Raw genomic sequence first — 14346 nt, 5'->3', positions numbered from 1 at the left:
GGATTGGGTTTCTTTGAGTCCTTTCCTTTCCTTCGAATCGAAGGGATGCTGTAGGCCTTCATAGTCCGATTTCCTAACATACGCTTTGCGTTTTAAGGGCGATTGACTCCCCTAATTAGGGTGCCCCTAGTTATGGTACCCGACAGGTCTCCACTCATGTACATTTGGTAAATTGTAATCATGTACATTTTGTAAATTGTAATCATGTACATTTGGTAAATGGTAATAGATACATATGTATATGTTTAAAAAAATTTACAAGTTGAGAAAAAAGAAGAGAAACTAGGGATAATGAATAGTACTTCAAATCCAAGCAACCTTAGCCGGAGGGAGGGAAGGAAGGAGGAAACTCTAAATAAAATCCAAGCAACCTTGACATGAACGAGGGGGGATGCTGCGGGTGGTGGGCTCGTCGTTGCCCCGCTGCAGACTTCGTCCGCTTCTCCCACGCGCGATCTCTCCAACGCTCTCGCGCCGCCGCGCTCTCCTCCTCCTCCTCTCCTCCTCCTCCGGCTTCGGGGCCCCTTCCTGCTGTCGCGGCTCTTCCCTTGCGCACTCCTACTCCTCCATGTCCATGGCGGCGCCGCCGGTGGCGAAGAAGGTGCCGCGTGAGCTCGTCGACCACGGCGACGTCCGCGTCGACAACTACTACTGGCTCCGCGACGACTCCCGATCCGACCCCGACGTCCTCGCGCACCTCCGCGCCGAGAACGACTACACTACCGCCGTCATGTCCGGTCAGTCCAGCAGTACCACTTTACCACTGCAGTTGTCGCACCGCCCCGCCGGATCGGATGCTTCCTACCTGTTCCTTCGCAGCTTTTGCGTATCGCTTCGATCTGTGCTCGCGCGCCTTGGATCAGCGACGATCTGTGCTCAACGCCAGATAATCTAGATGGCTTTCACTCTTTCGGGCCTTGGCTTAAACTAGCTTCGATCCACTTCCTAGACGCACCATCGTTTCGTCACGATATAATTCTAATTCTAATTTGTCGCTTATTATTAGAAGCTACAAGATCAGTCCCTTCAGACTAGTTGCCGAATTGATTGTGTATCATGCTGTAGAGCGGACAGGACAATCTATCCTCATTGTTTCCTGCTCTGCTAGAGTGTCAGTTCTATTTCGATCTTACTGCTGTAAGGAGTCTGTCCCTTCAATTTCACTCCTCATATCTATAGCTTACCCTGGCAACTCAGATGTCAAGCAACTCGAGGATGAAATATATGCTGAAATCAGAGGAAGAATTAAGGAGGATGATATAGATGCACCTCTTCGCAAAGGGCAGTACTACTACTATGAAAGGACATTGGCTGGCAAGGAGTATGCACAACACTGTAGGCGCCTTGTACCACCCGATGCTCCAATTACAGTCCACGACGTGATGCCCACAGGACCTGATGCTCCTGTTGAGCATATTATTCTGGATGAGAATGTCAAGGCTGAGGGCCATGATTACTACAGCATTGGTGCTTTCAAGGTAAACCTGTCAGTTTGACCTCCCTACCCACTTCTCCCTTTCAAGGTGTTTTCCTCTCACGCGTGCCCCTTGGATGTTCCTTGTGTCTAATACAATTTAACTGTTCGTTTCAGGTCAGTCCCAACAATAAGCTAGTGGCTTATGCAGAAGACACTAAAGGCGATGAAATTTACACTGTCTATGTCATTGACTCCGCGAGTGGACAATATGTTGGGCAACCACTTAAAGGAATTACTTCTGACATTGAGTGGGCTGGTGATGATCACCTTGTTTACATTACAATGGATAGCATTCTTCGGCCAGATAAAGTATGTCGCTTGTTCCTCTCGCTTCTTCTAAGTCCTACATGGCATGATCTTGTTTTATGAGTTCAGTTGAAATTTCAGGTCACTTTTTTTTTAGATTGATTAGTTATGTTGCTGTGCCTGTATACGTTATTTTAATGAATGGTTCTTAGTTCTAGCATCAGCTGTGACATAATTTTCACGGTGGAATTTTTTATAATTATATTCATCTTATATTTTATGGGCCTTTGCAGGTATGGCTCCATAAGTTAGGGTCTGATCAATCAAGCGATGCTTGTCTTTATCATGAGAAAGATGACACATTTTCTCTTGGCCTTCAAGCCTCTGAAAGCAAGAAATATTTATTTGTTGGGTCTGGAAGCAAAAACACTAGCTTTATATTCTACCTGGACACATCCAAACAGAACAAGGAACTTGCGGTTTTGACGCCTCGTGTGTATGGCATTGATACAACAGCTAGTCATCGTGGAAATCATTTCTTTATTACAAGGCGAAGTGATGAATTTTACAATTCTGAATTGGTTGCTTGCCCACTGGATAATGTAGCTGAGACCACTGTACTGCTACCACATAGAGAAAGGTACTTACCTGTTATACAAGTTTCAGAAATCATTCTTGTGGTTGATATGTCACGAACCCAGTATCATACTAGTTCAGGAATAACTTCGAACAATTTGTTTATATTGTTGCGATACTATCTTGTTAAGTTGCTCTTGATGAAGAATGATTTGTGAACCTTTCATAACCATTTGGCAACAAAAGTACATAACATGTCACCATCACATCAAAATTGATACTCCCTTCAGTGTGAAAATACAGGACATCCAGCTCTTTGACAACCATATTGCTGTATATGAGCGTGAGAATGGCCTGCCCAAAGTAACCGTATACCGGCTACCTGCTATTGGAGAGACAATTGGACAACTTCAGGGAGGTCGGACGATTGATTTTATTGATCCAACATATGCTGTGGACCCTGAGGAGTCACAGTTTCATTCCACTGTTCTTCGATTTCATTATAGCTCAATGAGGACCCCACCCTCTGTTTACGACTATGATATGGATTCAGGGGAGTCTGTGCTGAAGAAGATTAAACCCGTAAGCTATTAGTTGCACTAGATTTTTTTGTGTGTGTTTTTGGTATTCTGACCTGCATTGACATATTTTTTATTACTTTTGCAAAGCAATTGTGATATGATCTCCTAAATTTTCGTAGGTTTTAGGTGGATATGATGCATCGAATTATGTAACAGAAAGGAAGTGGGCTGCTGCAGCCGATGGCACTCAGATCCCCATGTCCATTCTATACAGAAAAGATCTTGTGAAGCTTGATGGCTCAGACCCTTTGCTGCTATATGGCTATGGCTCCTACGAGGTATGCATCTTTGGGTCATTTTGGGATGCGAATATTTCATTTGGAATGTTTATGTAATTCTTCTTTATATGTATGCAACACTTATAGAACACAGACTGTATTTGCTTATTTGCTAATGCGGCTGTTATGGTCGTTGTTGGGATTGAGATCGAGAGAGAGGGAGGGCAGCAGCGATGGGGGCTACAGTGCCCGCGGTGCTACAGAACCCGCGGTACTGTTCACGAGATGGCAGCGGCTAGGGTTTTGGGGCTGTAGGGGCGCTGGGAATGCCGGCCGCGGGGCTTTGCCCACGGCCGGCAAGAGAGAAGGGATTTCCTTCTAATCTCTTGCTTGATTAGATTGATACATCTCCTCTCTTTATATAGAGAGGTTTGACTTTGCCCCTAAGCAAGCAACTAATAAACCCTAATGGGCTAAGGCCCAATAGGCCCTTGACTCCTCTAACACTACTCCCCACCCAGACATGCAGCTCGTCCTCGAGCTGCAACCTAATGATGACTCCACTAGACGCAAACCGAACACCTAAGAACAAGCCTTTTACATCTCGGCTTATTTTAAATAAACTGCGATTCTTTATTTTTGACTCCTGAAGATACGGCGGACACCCTCCGTGTGCTGGACCTGCATGTATGTATCCGCCTGGGTCCCAGGGAAACAACCATGGACTAGTCTGAATGTGGCCCAAAATCTTCCAAAAACAGCAGCAGATCACCAGCCCATGCAGCACGCCTGGGAGCAGCCGTGTAATGGCCTGATCGTGGGCCAAAATCTTCGAAAGGACCAGCTCACCAGGCCCGTCTAGCAAGCCACATGTTATGGTCGTTGTTGGGATTGAGATCGAGAGAGAGGGAGGGCAGCAGCGATGGGCGCGCTACAGTACCCGCGGGTACTGTTCACGAGATGGCGGCGGCTAGGGTTTTGGGGCTGTAGGGGCGCTGGGAACGCCGGCCGCGGGGCTTTGCCCACGGCCGGCAAGAGAGAAGGGATTTCCTTCTAATCTCTTGCTTGATTAGATTGATACATCTCCTCTCTTTATATAGAGAGATTTGACTTTGCCCCTAAGCAAGCAACTAATAAACCCTAATGGGCTAAGGCCCAATAGGCCCTTGACTAGGCAAGAGAGAAGGGATTTCCTTCTAATCTCTTGCTTGATTAGATTGATACATCTCCTCTCTTTATATAGAGAGGTTTGACTTTGCCCCTAAGCAAGCAACTAATAAACCCTAATGGGCTAAGGCCCAATAGGCCCTTGACTCCTCTAACAGCGGCATCTTATATTCATTTGCCATTATTCATTGTCATTTTGAAGTGATAACAGTGGCATTCAGTTATTCAAGTGTTTGCTTGCTGAATGATATGCTTCAATAATTTGATACTATAAAGATTAAAAATTCCTTGTCAGGACCTAGCAATGAATTACCAGCAAAATTTGATCAGAATTCTGGTCTCTCGATGATCTAGGTTTCAGGAACAGAATGGTATTGGCTCACACTTTGTTATGGTTGCAGATTTGCATTGATCCGAGTTTCAGAGGATCAAGATTCTCTCTAGTTGATAGAGGTTTCATATATGTGATAGCTCATATTCGTGGTGGTGGGGAAATGGGCCGGAAATGGTATGAGGATGGGAAGCTTTTGAAGAAGAAGAACACTTTTACCGATTTCGTTGATTGTGCTGAGCACTTGATACAAAACAAATACTGTTCCAAGGAAAAGCTTTGCGTCAATGGCAGAAGTGCAGGTGGCTTACTGATGGGTGCTGTCCTAAATATGAGGCCTGACTTATTCAAGGCTGCTGTTGCTGGAGTCCCTTTTGTTGATGTTGTGACAACTATGCTTGATCCAACTATCCCACTGACAACAGCTGAATGGGAGGTATCCATCCTCTTCGGTTCAGATGCTTATTATGCCATTATTCCCCCCCCCCCCCCCCCCCCCGCATGTTCCACTATCATATTGCCATTTTATAATTAGCAAAAAAATAATTTGTAGAGATACTTTCTGGAAATGTTCTTTGGTGCTGTTTTTTCCTTTCCCTAACACTTAATCACATTTGGGTACCACATCATCAGATCAATACCAATTGATATATCCATCCAAATGTTTAAGCAATGCATCCTTTTGAATATTTGTCCCACTACACCATGGACGGGCTAGATACTTGGGCAAAGATTGGTACGTTAGACTTGAGCAAGTCTCGGGGGGTAGGATACGATGATTCCTTTTTATAATAGCTATTATAGACTCCTTAATAATCTGAACAAATTTAGCTTATGAATTGTCCTTTAATTTCCTTATGCTTTGTGCCTGAGAATAGGAACAGAATAGTTGGCACTTGCGTGACAATTGCAATTCTGTGATGTTTTTTGTTCGATCTGTACACTCGTCCATTCTGTTACGGCTATCTACTTGTTTCCGTTCTCATGAATCCGTGTTTGTTACCCTTGGTTCAGGAGTGGGGTGATCCAAGAAAAGAAGAATATTACTACTATATGAAATCATACTCTCCTGTTGACAATGTAAGTGGTGATGTTTGTGTTCCCCTTGGCATATTATTTACTAATGATGAAGCTAGGATGATGTTTATTTCTGGTGAAAATATGTATGTTAGCCGTGGAGTGGGCCTCTGAATGCATGCATTAATATGTAGTGTTATTAAGGTGCGGTGTTTTGTTTGTCCATGTGACAGGTGGCAGCACAAGAGTATCCCAACATTCTTGTCACCGCTGGCTTAAACGGTAGGTGTCCCTTGGATTTGCATTTGAAAAAAACACTGGTAGGTTGCTGAGTCGTTTGGTTTGTGATAACGAACCAGATCCTCGCGTGATGTACTCTGAACCGGCGAAATACGTGGCGAAACTGAGGGAGCTGAAGACAGATGGCAATCTTCTGTTGTTCAAGTGCGAGCTGGGTGCTGGACACTTCTCCAAGTCGGGAAGGTACAGAAGTAGTTTGTTTTGTAGATGAAGCAAAGTAAGGTAGGAGGAGTAAGATGCTGATGATGGTTTTGTTGTGGTTGCAGGTTTGAGAAATTACAAGAAGATGCGTTTACTTACGCATTTATCCTCAAGGCGCTGGGCATGACTCCAAAGCTGGCTTCGTTGTGAATGTGATGGAAGATGACATTGGGGGGGGGGGGGGGGGGGGGGGGGACGGACGTTGATGGAACTAGGATTCATTCAACCCATATGATTGGAGCAGGGCAGTATGGCGGTTTAGCCCAGAGCCTGAGAGGTCAGAGGAGGAGAGGAGAGTTTGTTGATTGATCATTACCATCATCATCATATTCAAATTGGCATAAATTCAGGAAACGTCACTACTTTCTGGTGGTGTCCAGCAAACAGCACTCTAAATTCATGTATTTATCAAACAACACCGGTTTCATAAAATAAATTTGTAAAATAGCACTTCATATGCTTTTCCTATTCTTAAACTAAAAGCCATCAAATTTATTATGAAGATTTTGATTCAGCAAAACTGCCATCAAATTTGTTAGAAAACTAAAAGCGGATCAAAATTTATTACGCTACCTGAGAGATATATATTATATCTCTAAAGAAATGCATTGACAGAAAGACAAATGAGATTAAAAGCAATCATTAACTCTTCTAATAAATAGAGTCTCATGCGTATACATCATATAAGCAAAATATTTTAGTCTATCTTACCACACTAGCACACATTTTGGCTAATTCAACTAAACAGGTTAAAACTATGAAAAATTGAAGAAAAAAATCATCTACAACCAATCATGGATATTAGACTTTTTCATCTCATACTACACTAGCATATAAATTTTGGTTAATTCGGCTTTAGCATATTGTGAGGTAAAGGAGTTATTGTGCTCGGGAATCTGTCGACAAATACAAAGGATAAGTTGGTCTTTTGCTTTTGATAAAATCATGATGAAACTGAAAACGACGGAAAATGAGGACTAGTGTTGTTTCGTAAATTGCATAGGCACTTGTGCTATTTTATGAATACACAAATTACCGGTGCTATTTCTTGAGCACCAACAAAACAAGTGCTGTTTTTTTTTGAAAAACCAAACAAGTGATGTTTTGTAAAGTATTATTTTTTGAAATAAAATAAGTGTTGTTTTGTAAATTATCTTTTTTTAAGAAGTCTGTTTTGTAAATTATCCCGTAGAGATATCATGTGGCATGTGTTGCTGGGCCCGGACAGGCAGAAAGTAAGGAGGAGGATGCCATTGCCGCAGCTGCTGTGCAGTGCGCAGTGGCAATGGCAACCAAAAGCGAGTGGGTTGGGTTCTTGGGTTGGAGGCAGCTGGGACTGGAGCAAAAGCATCGGGGTAGGGAAAGCCGACCCAGAAATCCATGGGATGGTTTGGATACTGATTACAAATATTAAACATAGATTAATTATAAAATGAAGACTAATTTATAGGATAAATTTATTAAATCTAATTAATCTATCGGATAAATATATTAAATCTAATTAATCTATCATTACTATATTTTTATTGTAGAATAATATGATCAAATTATGAACTGCATGCCTGTCTTGACCAGGTTGTGTTGCGTTGCTTTACTTGGCCACAAACAACAAAGAGAGGCAAGGAGGGAGCATTGACCTCGCCTGCCTGCCTACATTGTAGTAATTTGGGTCGTGCTTTTGACATGATGAGAGAGAGAAAAGATCACACCCTCTTCCGTCCGTCCGTCTCTTGCTGCTTTGCTTGATTGCTACTAGTGTTGTGTTGTGTTGTTTTGAGCCAGGCATGAATACAAGTAAAAGGTGAATGAAAGAAAATGATATGCTCCAATAGTAAAATAAAAGAAAAAGGATCATCGACAGGGCCTTGAAATTTGATTTAGATAATTTAAGATTCGGATCTTGAAAGAGCCGAATTTTAATTCTTTACAATTTTGAACTATAATGTATAAAAATTAAGTTGAATCGTGAAGAGACGGTCATGATGCATTACCATCCCTGATCCTCGCAGGGGAATGGAACGCTGTCCAGTGGGGGAAGTTCCCAAGGCAAAGCAAAGCAAGGCAAGGCCGAGCCCTTTCTCCCTCGGCCTCTCCCCGCGCGGAACGGAACGGAACGGACCCGGCCCGACTCGACCCGACCCGACCCAGCAGGCGAGCACCAACACCGCAGAGAACACGCCACCTCCACCCCCTCCAGATCCAGGCCTCCCGCCGCCCCCTCCCTCCCTCCCCTCCTCCCCTGCTGCTGCTGCCGCCGCCGCCGCCGCCGCCGCCGTGGAGGTGGAGTCGGGGGCCGTCCGTCCTCCCAACCCCCCCAGTCCCCAATTCGATCGGGATTCCCTCCTGCCTTCGCCTTCGATTCGATTCCATTCGATTGGTAAGAAGGAACCCTAACTAACCTCTGCCTCCCGTCAATTTCAATCCATCCTTCGTCCTTGCCGATTGCCCATGGATTTCTTTGTTCGCGCCGGCCAGAACCGAATCAAATGACTCTTCCTTCGTCTAATATGCCATAAAAATACTTTATTTACCGCTAGCACACGTTCCCCATCTCATTTCATTTCTTCAATACCAATATGGGATTATCCATCCGCTTGCTTAAGATCCATGGTACCACATTCCTCACTTGCTGCTGCCCCTCTCTTGCAGACGTTCACCCCTGGGGACTTCCAAGGTCATATGACAGCCGCCACAGCTCCGCAGGTAATCCAACCTCTCTGTATCCTCCTCGGTCGGCCACCGCTGGGCTTTTAATTATTCGCCCACCACTGATTGCAATAATTAGCCTCTATTTATGATGAATCACTACTGATTTGATACCAACTATGTTTGCTAAGGCGATTCATCAGGTCGCACTTATATGCTACTGTTGCAAATGATACAGCATGCCTTGTTAACACGAATTGCTACTGTTGCAAATGGTACAGCATGCCTTGTTAACACGAATGGATTATTTACTCCGCGCGTTGCCCACGCTTACAGCTTTAAACTACTTTGCCTCCCGTGTTACTCTCTCTCGTTGGTTGCATGAGTAAAGCCTCTTTTCTTATTTACACCGCCGGCCGTTTAACAACAAACTCTTGTCCACATAATCCATGCACACCAATAATTTTTCTTCACATTCTGCCCCTATTACTCGTTGTTGACTGAATTACTATGCCCCTTTCAGGAATTTTTTCCAACTTAATGAATATTGGTGAACCTTGGACCCAAAAAAGATTCCATCCAAGGGTCAAGTAGCAGACCAGCGGTAAAAAAGGCAAGATGCTCGAGGATTTCTTCACTCTAACTGAGATGAAGGATGGAATTTCAACTCCTGCAAGAATGGCCGAGCTTATATCCGAGATCCAGAAGCTAAAAGACGCTGCTGAGATTAACACAGCCGACATGATAAGGCAGTGTTCTACTGCTGCAAACACACTAGCATCCACAAAGAATGAAGAGTGCCTTCAACATTTTGTTCACCTCAACGGTGTTGGCTTTCTCAACCATTGGCTTCAGGATGCTCAAAATTGTGGTGGGGATGTGAGCGTTTCAGCTGAGGATCTAATTGTTGCAATACTAACTGCCTTGGAGTGTCTTCCGATCAATAATGAGCAGTCAACTTCGAGTGGAGTTATATCTACTGTTAACCACCTACTTGCTCACGGAAATGCCGTGATCAACCAAAAGGCAAGAGCACTCTGTCAGAAGTGGAGCACTGTACCAAAATATGGTACAAATGAAAAACATTTTGGTACAGAGGAGGCATGTCGGACTGATCAGAAGACTCCAGAAGTTAGCCTTAAGACCGAAATTGATAAGCAGAGTGTAGCGAACGAAGTTGGAAATACTGTTGATCAATCAAAACCTGAGGTGATGACTTGTTCAGATGCACCTTTGTCTGATCCTTCCCGGACCAATGATAATACAGATGTGACAAAGCAACCACCAGCGCTGACATCGCCAAATTCGTCAAATGGAAACACAACACTAGGAGATGCGAAGAACTTGGTACCGTCCCCTACATCTGCATGTCATGGTGGCTTAGAAGATGGACAGTCCATCACCAAGGAAACTTCTGCTTCAAATGATGTAGATTTGTCCGTGAGTGCCATACTCCGGTCAAACTCGATCAATGCAAAGAGCAGTTCTGCGCAAGATGCACCTTTGGATGTGACGCCAGCGGCCATGTCTGTAGAGCCTAATAAACCTGACAAGCTATTTGTTAATAGCAAAATGGATTTGGAGGATAACATTGTTTCAACCAGCTCATGTATTAGGGAATCTGAACCATTTGCAGCTGGTAGATTTCGTTTAGAGAAGGATACAGTGGCCACTTTGAACCATCTCACTGCTGTAACCCGTGATTTGCAAGGTTTGTCTGAGGAAAGTACAGGCAAAGAAGAGGGACCTACATCATCATCTAGTACAGATGATACAGGCATGGACAGTGAATATATATTGAAGAGATGCATGAAGAGCTTTGGGGATCCCTCAAAGGCAACAGACACAAAATCGTCTGCATTGAAAGGGGAGAAGTCAACACGACTAGCAGAGTATGATGATACAGATGCACTAGAAGTAGCACGTCTGGTAGCTATTGAGGTGGAACGGGAGGTCATTGATTACAGAGGACCCTTTTGTGGTTCTCCTGATATTAATTCCAGGAATGCTGATAGTCCTGGCTTGGAAGCACGGCGGCAGCCTGTACCTACTGTTGATGAACTGAATGACAATAAATCTTCCACTACAGGTGCTGATTCAGGAAGTTCCTCATCTCTTAAGGAGGATGGATCAGGCATTACCGATGGCAGTGGTCCATTGAGTAGAAAACATACACGGGGTGTGGAACTGGGGAACTTAGACCTCAATGAAAATCTGTGTCCAGAGGAAGCTGACTGTAATCCCAAGTCCATTCTTAGTAATTCTGTCAATCTGTCAATGCCTATAGCTGTGGCTGCTTCAAGAGGCTCATCTGTGTTTCCAGCTCGACTCCACTTTGAAGGTGAACTCGGGTGGAAAGGCTCTGCTGCAACCAGTGCCTTTCGGCCAGCTTCACTTTGGCGGACTCCTGATGCAGAGAAGTCGCTGTCAGCTGCTTCACATAAGACAAGCAATGTGCTATTTGATTTAAATGTAGCTGACAGTGATAGTGCTACTTCTGGTGAGCCACTCTCAACAGCAATCCTGCCAGCTTCATTTGACCTAGCTTCCAAGGGTGCTTCTACAGCAGTTGGTGTGAGCGGAGGACTGAAACTTGACCTCAATTGCTCATGTGGCGATGAGGAAGATGCTGTCACTGCAAGCAATGTAGCGCCTATGTGGAACCGCCAACAATTCAATGGCAACTGGAGTCAACCTTCTTCCTCCTCTTCTTCAAGGCAACCTGCAGTCAGAAACTTTGACTTGAATGACAACATGTCAATCACTGATGGTTCTGGACGTGGAATAGATGGGTCTTCTGTCAAGACTCCTGCAAGGGATTCATCCGATCATTCTGCCGTGACAATTATGGGTAAGAGGATACTTGTTGGGCAGAAAGAACATGGGCAACAATACCAGCATAACTTTCTGGGACCGAGCGCGGAATCAAGAGTTCCTGCGAGATCTATTCAGTCTTTTGCACATACTTCTGATTATAGTGGGGTCAGTTATCCATTTCAACCTGCTATGCCTTTCCCGTCCGCTTTCTTTGCCCCAGGAGGCGTTCCATACATGGTTGATGCAAAGGGTGCACCAGTCATACCACCGCTATCAGGTTTAAGCCTCGGCATTTCTCATCCATCTTTCAGCACCAGAGCAACCCCACCCTCATCTAATGAATTGAGTTACTATCATCCTAGCATGGATTTCAACTATGTAGTGCCATCTGAAGGTGCACGTAGGGAAGCCGGAAGCTACTGGCCTGTGTCCTACCAGGGTCAGACCATCTTTATGGATGATCGCACGAGGACTATGTCACAAGGTGGCAGTTCTGGGTTGGTGCTGAAGCGAAAAGAACCAGAGTCAGGCTGGGATATGTACTCACGTCGTTGAGCATGAAGGTCTGTTGCAGCAGTAATCGATTTTGTCTTGTTTTCTGAATGGTTTGTTCGATGTTCCGTTTATGGCGGCACCTTGGACATTGTATTCTAGGGTATTTCTTTGACACCAGAAAATGGGTCAGCTTTATTAGGTCTGAAGACATACATACACAGAGAACTGAATAAGAGGTCAGCTACAGGTAGATTTAAGAGACGTTACCATGGCATGGACATTGTTAGCTGCTGGAAAGCCACCCTGTGTAGATCTGGTTCTTTGTGAATGTATTAGCTTGTTTTAGATGACATAATATAGCCAAATTGCTCTCTGCGGATAGCTGAAATTATGTAAATCATCGTATAACTCAATAGATGAAATGCATCCTTTTCTTATCCATCTCCTTTTCCCTGGGTGGTGCAAGTTGTATGATCAATTAATGTTGTACATATCATTTTTACGAGCTACACGTTTAACCTTTGTATCTTGCTGGCAGTTTTTGAAACTTGGCATGCATCAGTTGTTTGCACGAGTTGCGTTCTTTGTGGTTGATACCTGATTTTTGGCAAGTGTCTTGGTGGGTATTTCGGTTTTGTATGGAGGCCTGAGTTTTGTGCCTGCCTGCTTGAGATGACATGTGGTATTTACGTTACCAGGATATGGACAAGCGACTGAGATTGATTGAATCAGTACTAGACATGTATGATATACAAGGATCGAAAGTGAGGGCTGAGCCACTGAGGTTGCAATTACAATTGCAGTCCTCATCTTTCAGCAAAAGTGCACAAAGGAGCAGCCCTGTCAAGTACCAACTGTGTATCATTGCCATCATTAATCAATCGAACTAACAATCAGCTCTATGAACTGTCTGGCTGCCAATTCGTGTAAAACTGCTGCAGTGAGAATGGAGGGCTGGTTTACATGTCAGAATAACATCCATCAGGCACTGTAGTTTGCAGCTACTTGCTCAGGCTAGACTGACGACAGAGCCATTTCCATTCCAACAGCGGCGGGTTCAGTTGGAGTCCGCTTCTACTTAGTCAGATTTAACACGCCCTTGTGGTTTTGGCACTCCTGTTGCTTTTCGTCTCTTTGGACTCTGGGCATCCTCTCCATCGCACCTGCATAATAATAGCAGAGTAATAAATTTCTTTTGCTAATAGCAACTGATAGTTACAATCCAGTCCAGTGGTCGAAACAGAAATTATTATCATCCAGACATGTATTGCAATAACAAGGAAAGCAAGCAGCAGCAGAAGCAGCAAGAAGTAAGTACCCATCCTGCATCTGCTTCCGTTTCTTTTTGATACCATTTGGCATTGGCATCACATCTTGGCTGGGCCTGACCACCTCCTCATGATCATGGCCATTTAGCAAGGCAAGCGTCTCCAAGATGCTCGTATTAACCGAGGCTTGTCTTAGTCGCTCTTTCAACTCTTCCAGCAAAACGAACACTGCAAAATCCACAATAAATTTTGCATAATACTTGGGTGGGAGAGAGAGAGAGAGAGAGAGAGAGAGAGAGAGAGAGAGAGAGAGAGAGAGAGAGAGAGAGAGAGAGAGAGAGAGAAGCAGGGAGGTGAAATACCAAGAGCCCGCAGCGCGCGGACATGGAAGACTCTGTCGGCGAGGTCAGGATGGCCGGCGTTGGAGGCCCGGGTCATGGCAACCTCCTTGAGGCCGATCAACAAACCCTAGAAAGATTGATATGGAAGGTTGATTATCACTGAATTAGCCATCAGAGAAGAGCAATCAATCGATGTTGCATCCCAGAGAGGTTGGGCGGGAAGGAAGCAAGGAAGAAAGATCGCCTTACGAGCTCGGGCTCGGAGAGGGTTTGAAGCCACCGCTTGTCTTGTGCATCTTGCCGCGTCTTGCTCTCCGACTCTGTCCTGGTGGCGGAGGCGGCGGCGGGCGCCATGAGGAGAGGAGAGGTGAGGTGGGGGACCTCCTGCTAGGAAAGGTGAGGAGGGACCTCCTGCTTTCTTCCGGGCCGCCATATGGCCCAAAAGCATTGTATCATGATACAGGCCCTCTTTCTTTTCTTTTCTTTTTCCTTTTTTTATAAATATATAAACATAAATGATACAAGGCTTCTTTTCTTTTCTTTTTCCTTTTTTTTATAAATATATAAAAATAAAGGGAAAAGTCTGTTTTTCAACCCTTAACTATCACGCTAGTCCGATTTTGGCCCTTGAACTACAAAACCGGATATCCTATACCTCCAACTAA

The 14346-nt window shown here is 44.5% G+C and overlaps 3 protein-coding genes across 3 annotated transcripts; 2 read left to right on the top strand and 1 right to left on the bottom strand.

Moving 5' to 3' along the window:
- Window positions 1–362: 362 nt before the first annotated feature.
- LOC120668946 (protease 2) lies at window positions 363–6575 on the top strand. Its single transcript, XM_039948769.1, has 11 exons — window positions 363–737; window positions 1198–1478; window positions 1592–1786; window positions 2017–2363; window positions 2590–2881; window positions 3000–3158; window positions 4667–5032; window positions 5611–5676; window positions 5847–5895; window positions 5973–6096; window positions 6180–6575. The coding sequence occupies exons 1-11, from the start codon at window positions 392–394 to the stop codon at window positions 6262–6264; spliced, it is 2310 nt and encodes a 769-aa protein (XP_039804703.1). The 5' UTR covers window positions 363–391; the 3' UTR covers window positions 6265–6575.
- Window positions 6576–8287: 1712 nt separating this feature from the next.
- Window positions 8288–12601, top strand: LOC120668944 (serine-rich adhesin for platelets-like). Its single transcript, XM_039948766.1, has 3 exons — window positions 8288–8491; window positions 8764–8817; window positions 9284–12601. Exon 3 carries the CDS (start codon window positions 9379–9381, stop codon window positions 12130–12132), a length of 2754 nt encoding a protein of 917 aa, XP_039804700.1. The 5' UTR covers window positions 8288–8491; window positions 8764–8817; window positions 9284–9378; the 3' UTR covers window positions 12133–12601.
- Window positions 12602–12774: 173 nt separating this feature from the next.
- Window positions 12775–14118, bottom strand: LOC120668945. Its single transcript, XM_039948767.1, has 4 exons — window positions 13931–14118; window positions 13703–13808; window positions 13391–13568; window positions 12775–13235 (listed from the first exon to the last, which is right to left on the bottom strand). Exons 1-4 carry the CDS (start codon window positions 14033–14035, stop codon window positions 13151–13153), a joined length of 474 nt encoding a protein of 157 aa, XP_039804701.1. The 5' UTR covers window positions 14036–14118; the 3' UTR covers window positions 12775–13150.
- Window positions 14119–14346: the final 228 nt, after the last annotated feature.

Source organism: Panicum virgatum, chromosome 4N, assembly GCF_016808335.1.
Source record: "Panicum virgatum strain AP13 chromosome 4N, P.virgatum_v5, whole genome shotgun sequence".
Taxonomy (NCBI): domain Eukaryota; kingdom Viridiplantae; phylum Streptophyta; class Magnoliopsida; order Poales; family Poaceae; genus Panicum; species Panicum virgatum.
This window is presented reverse-complemented; position numbering and strand designations above follow the sequence as displayed.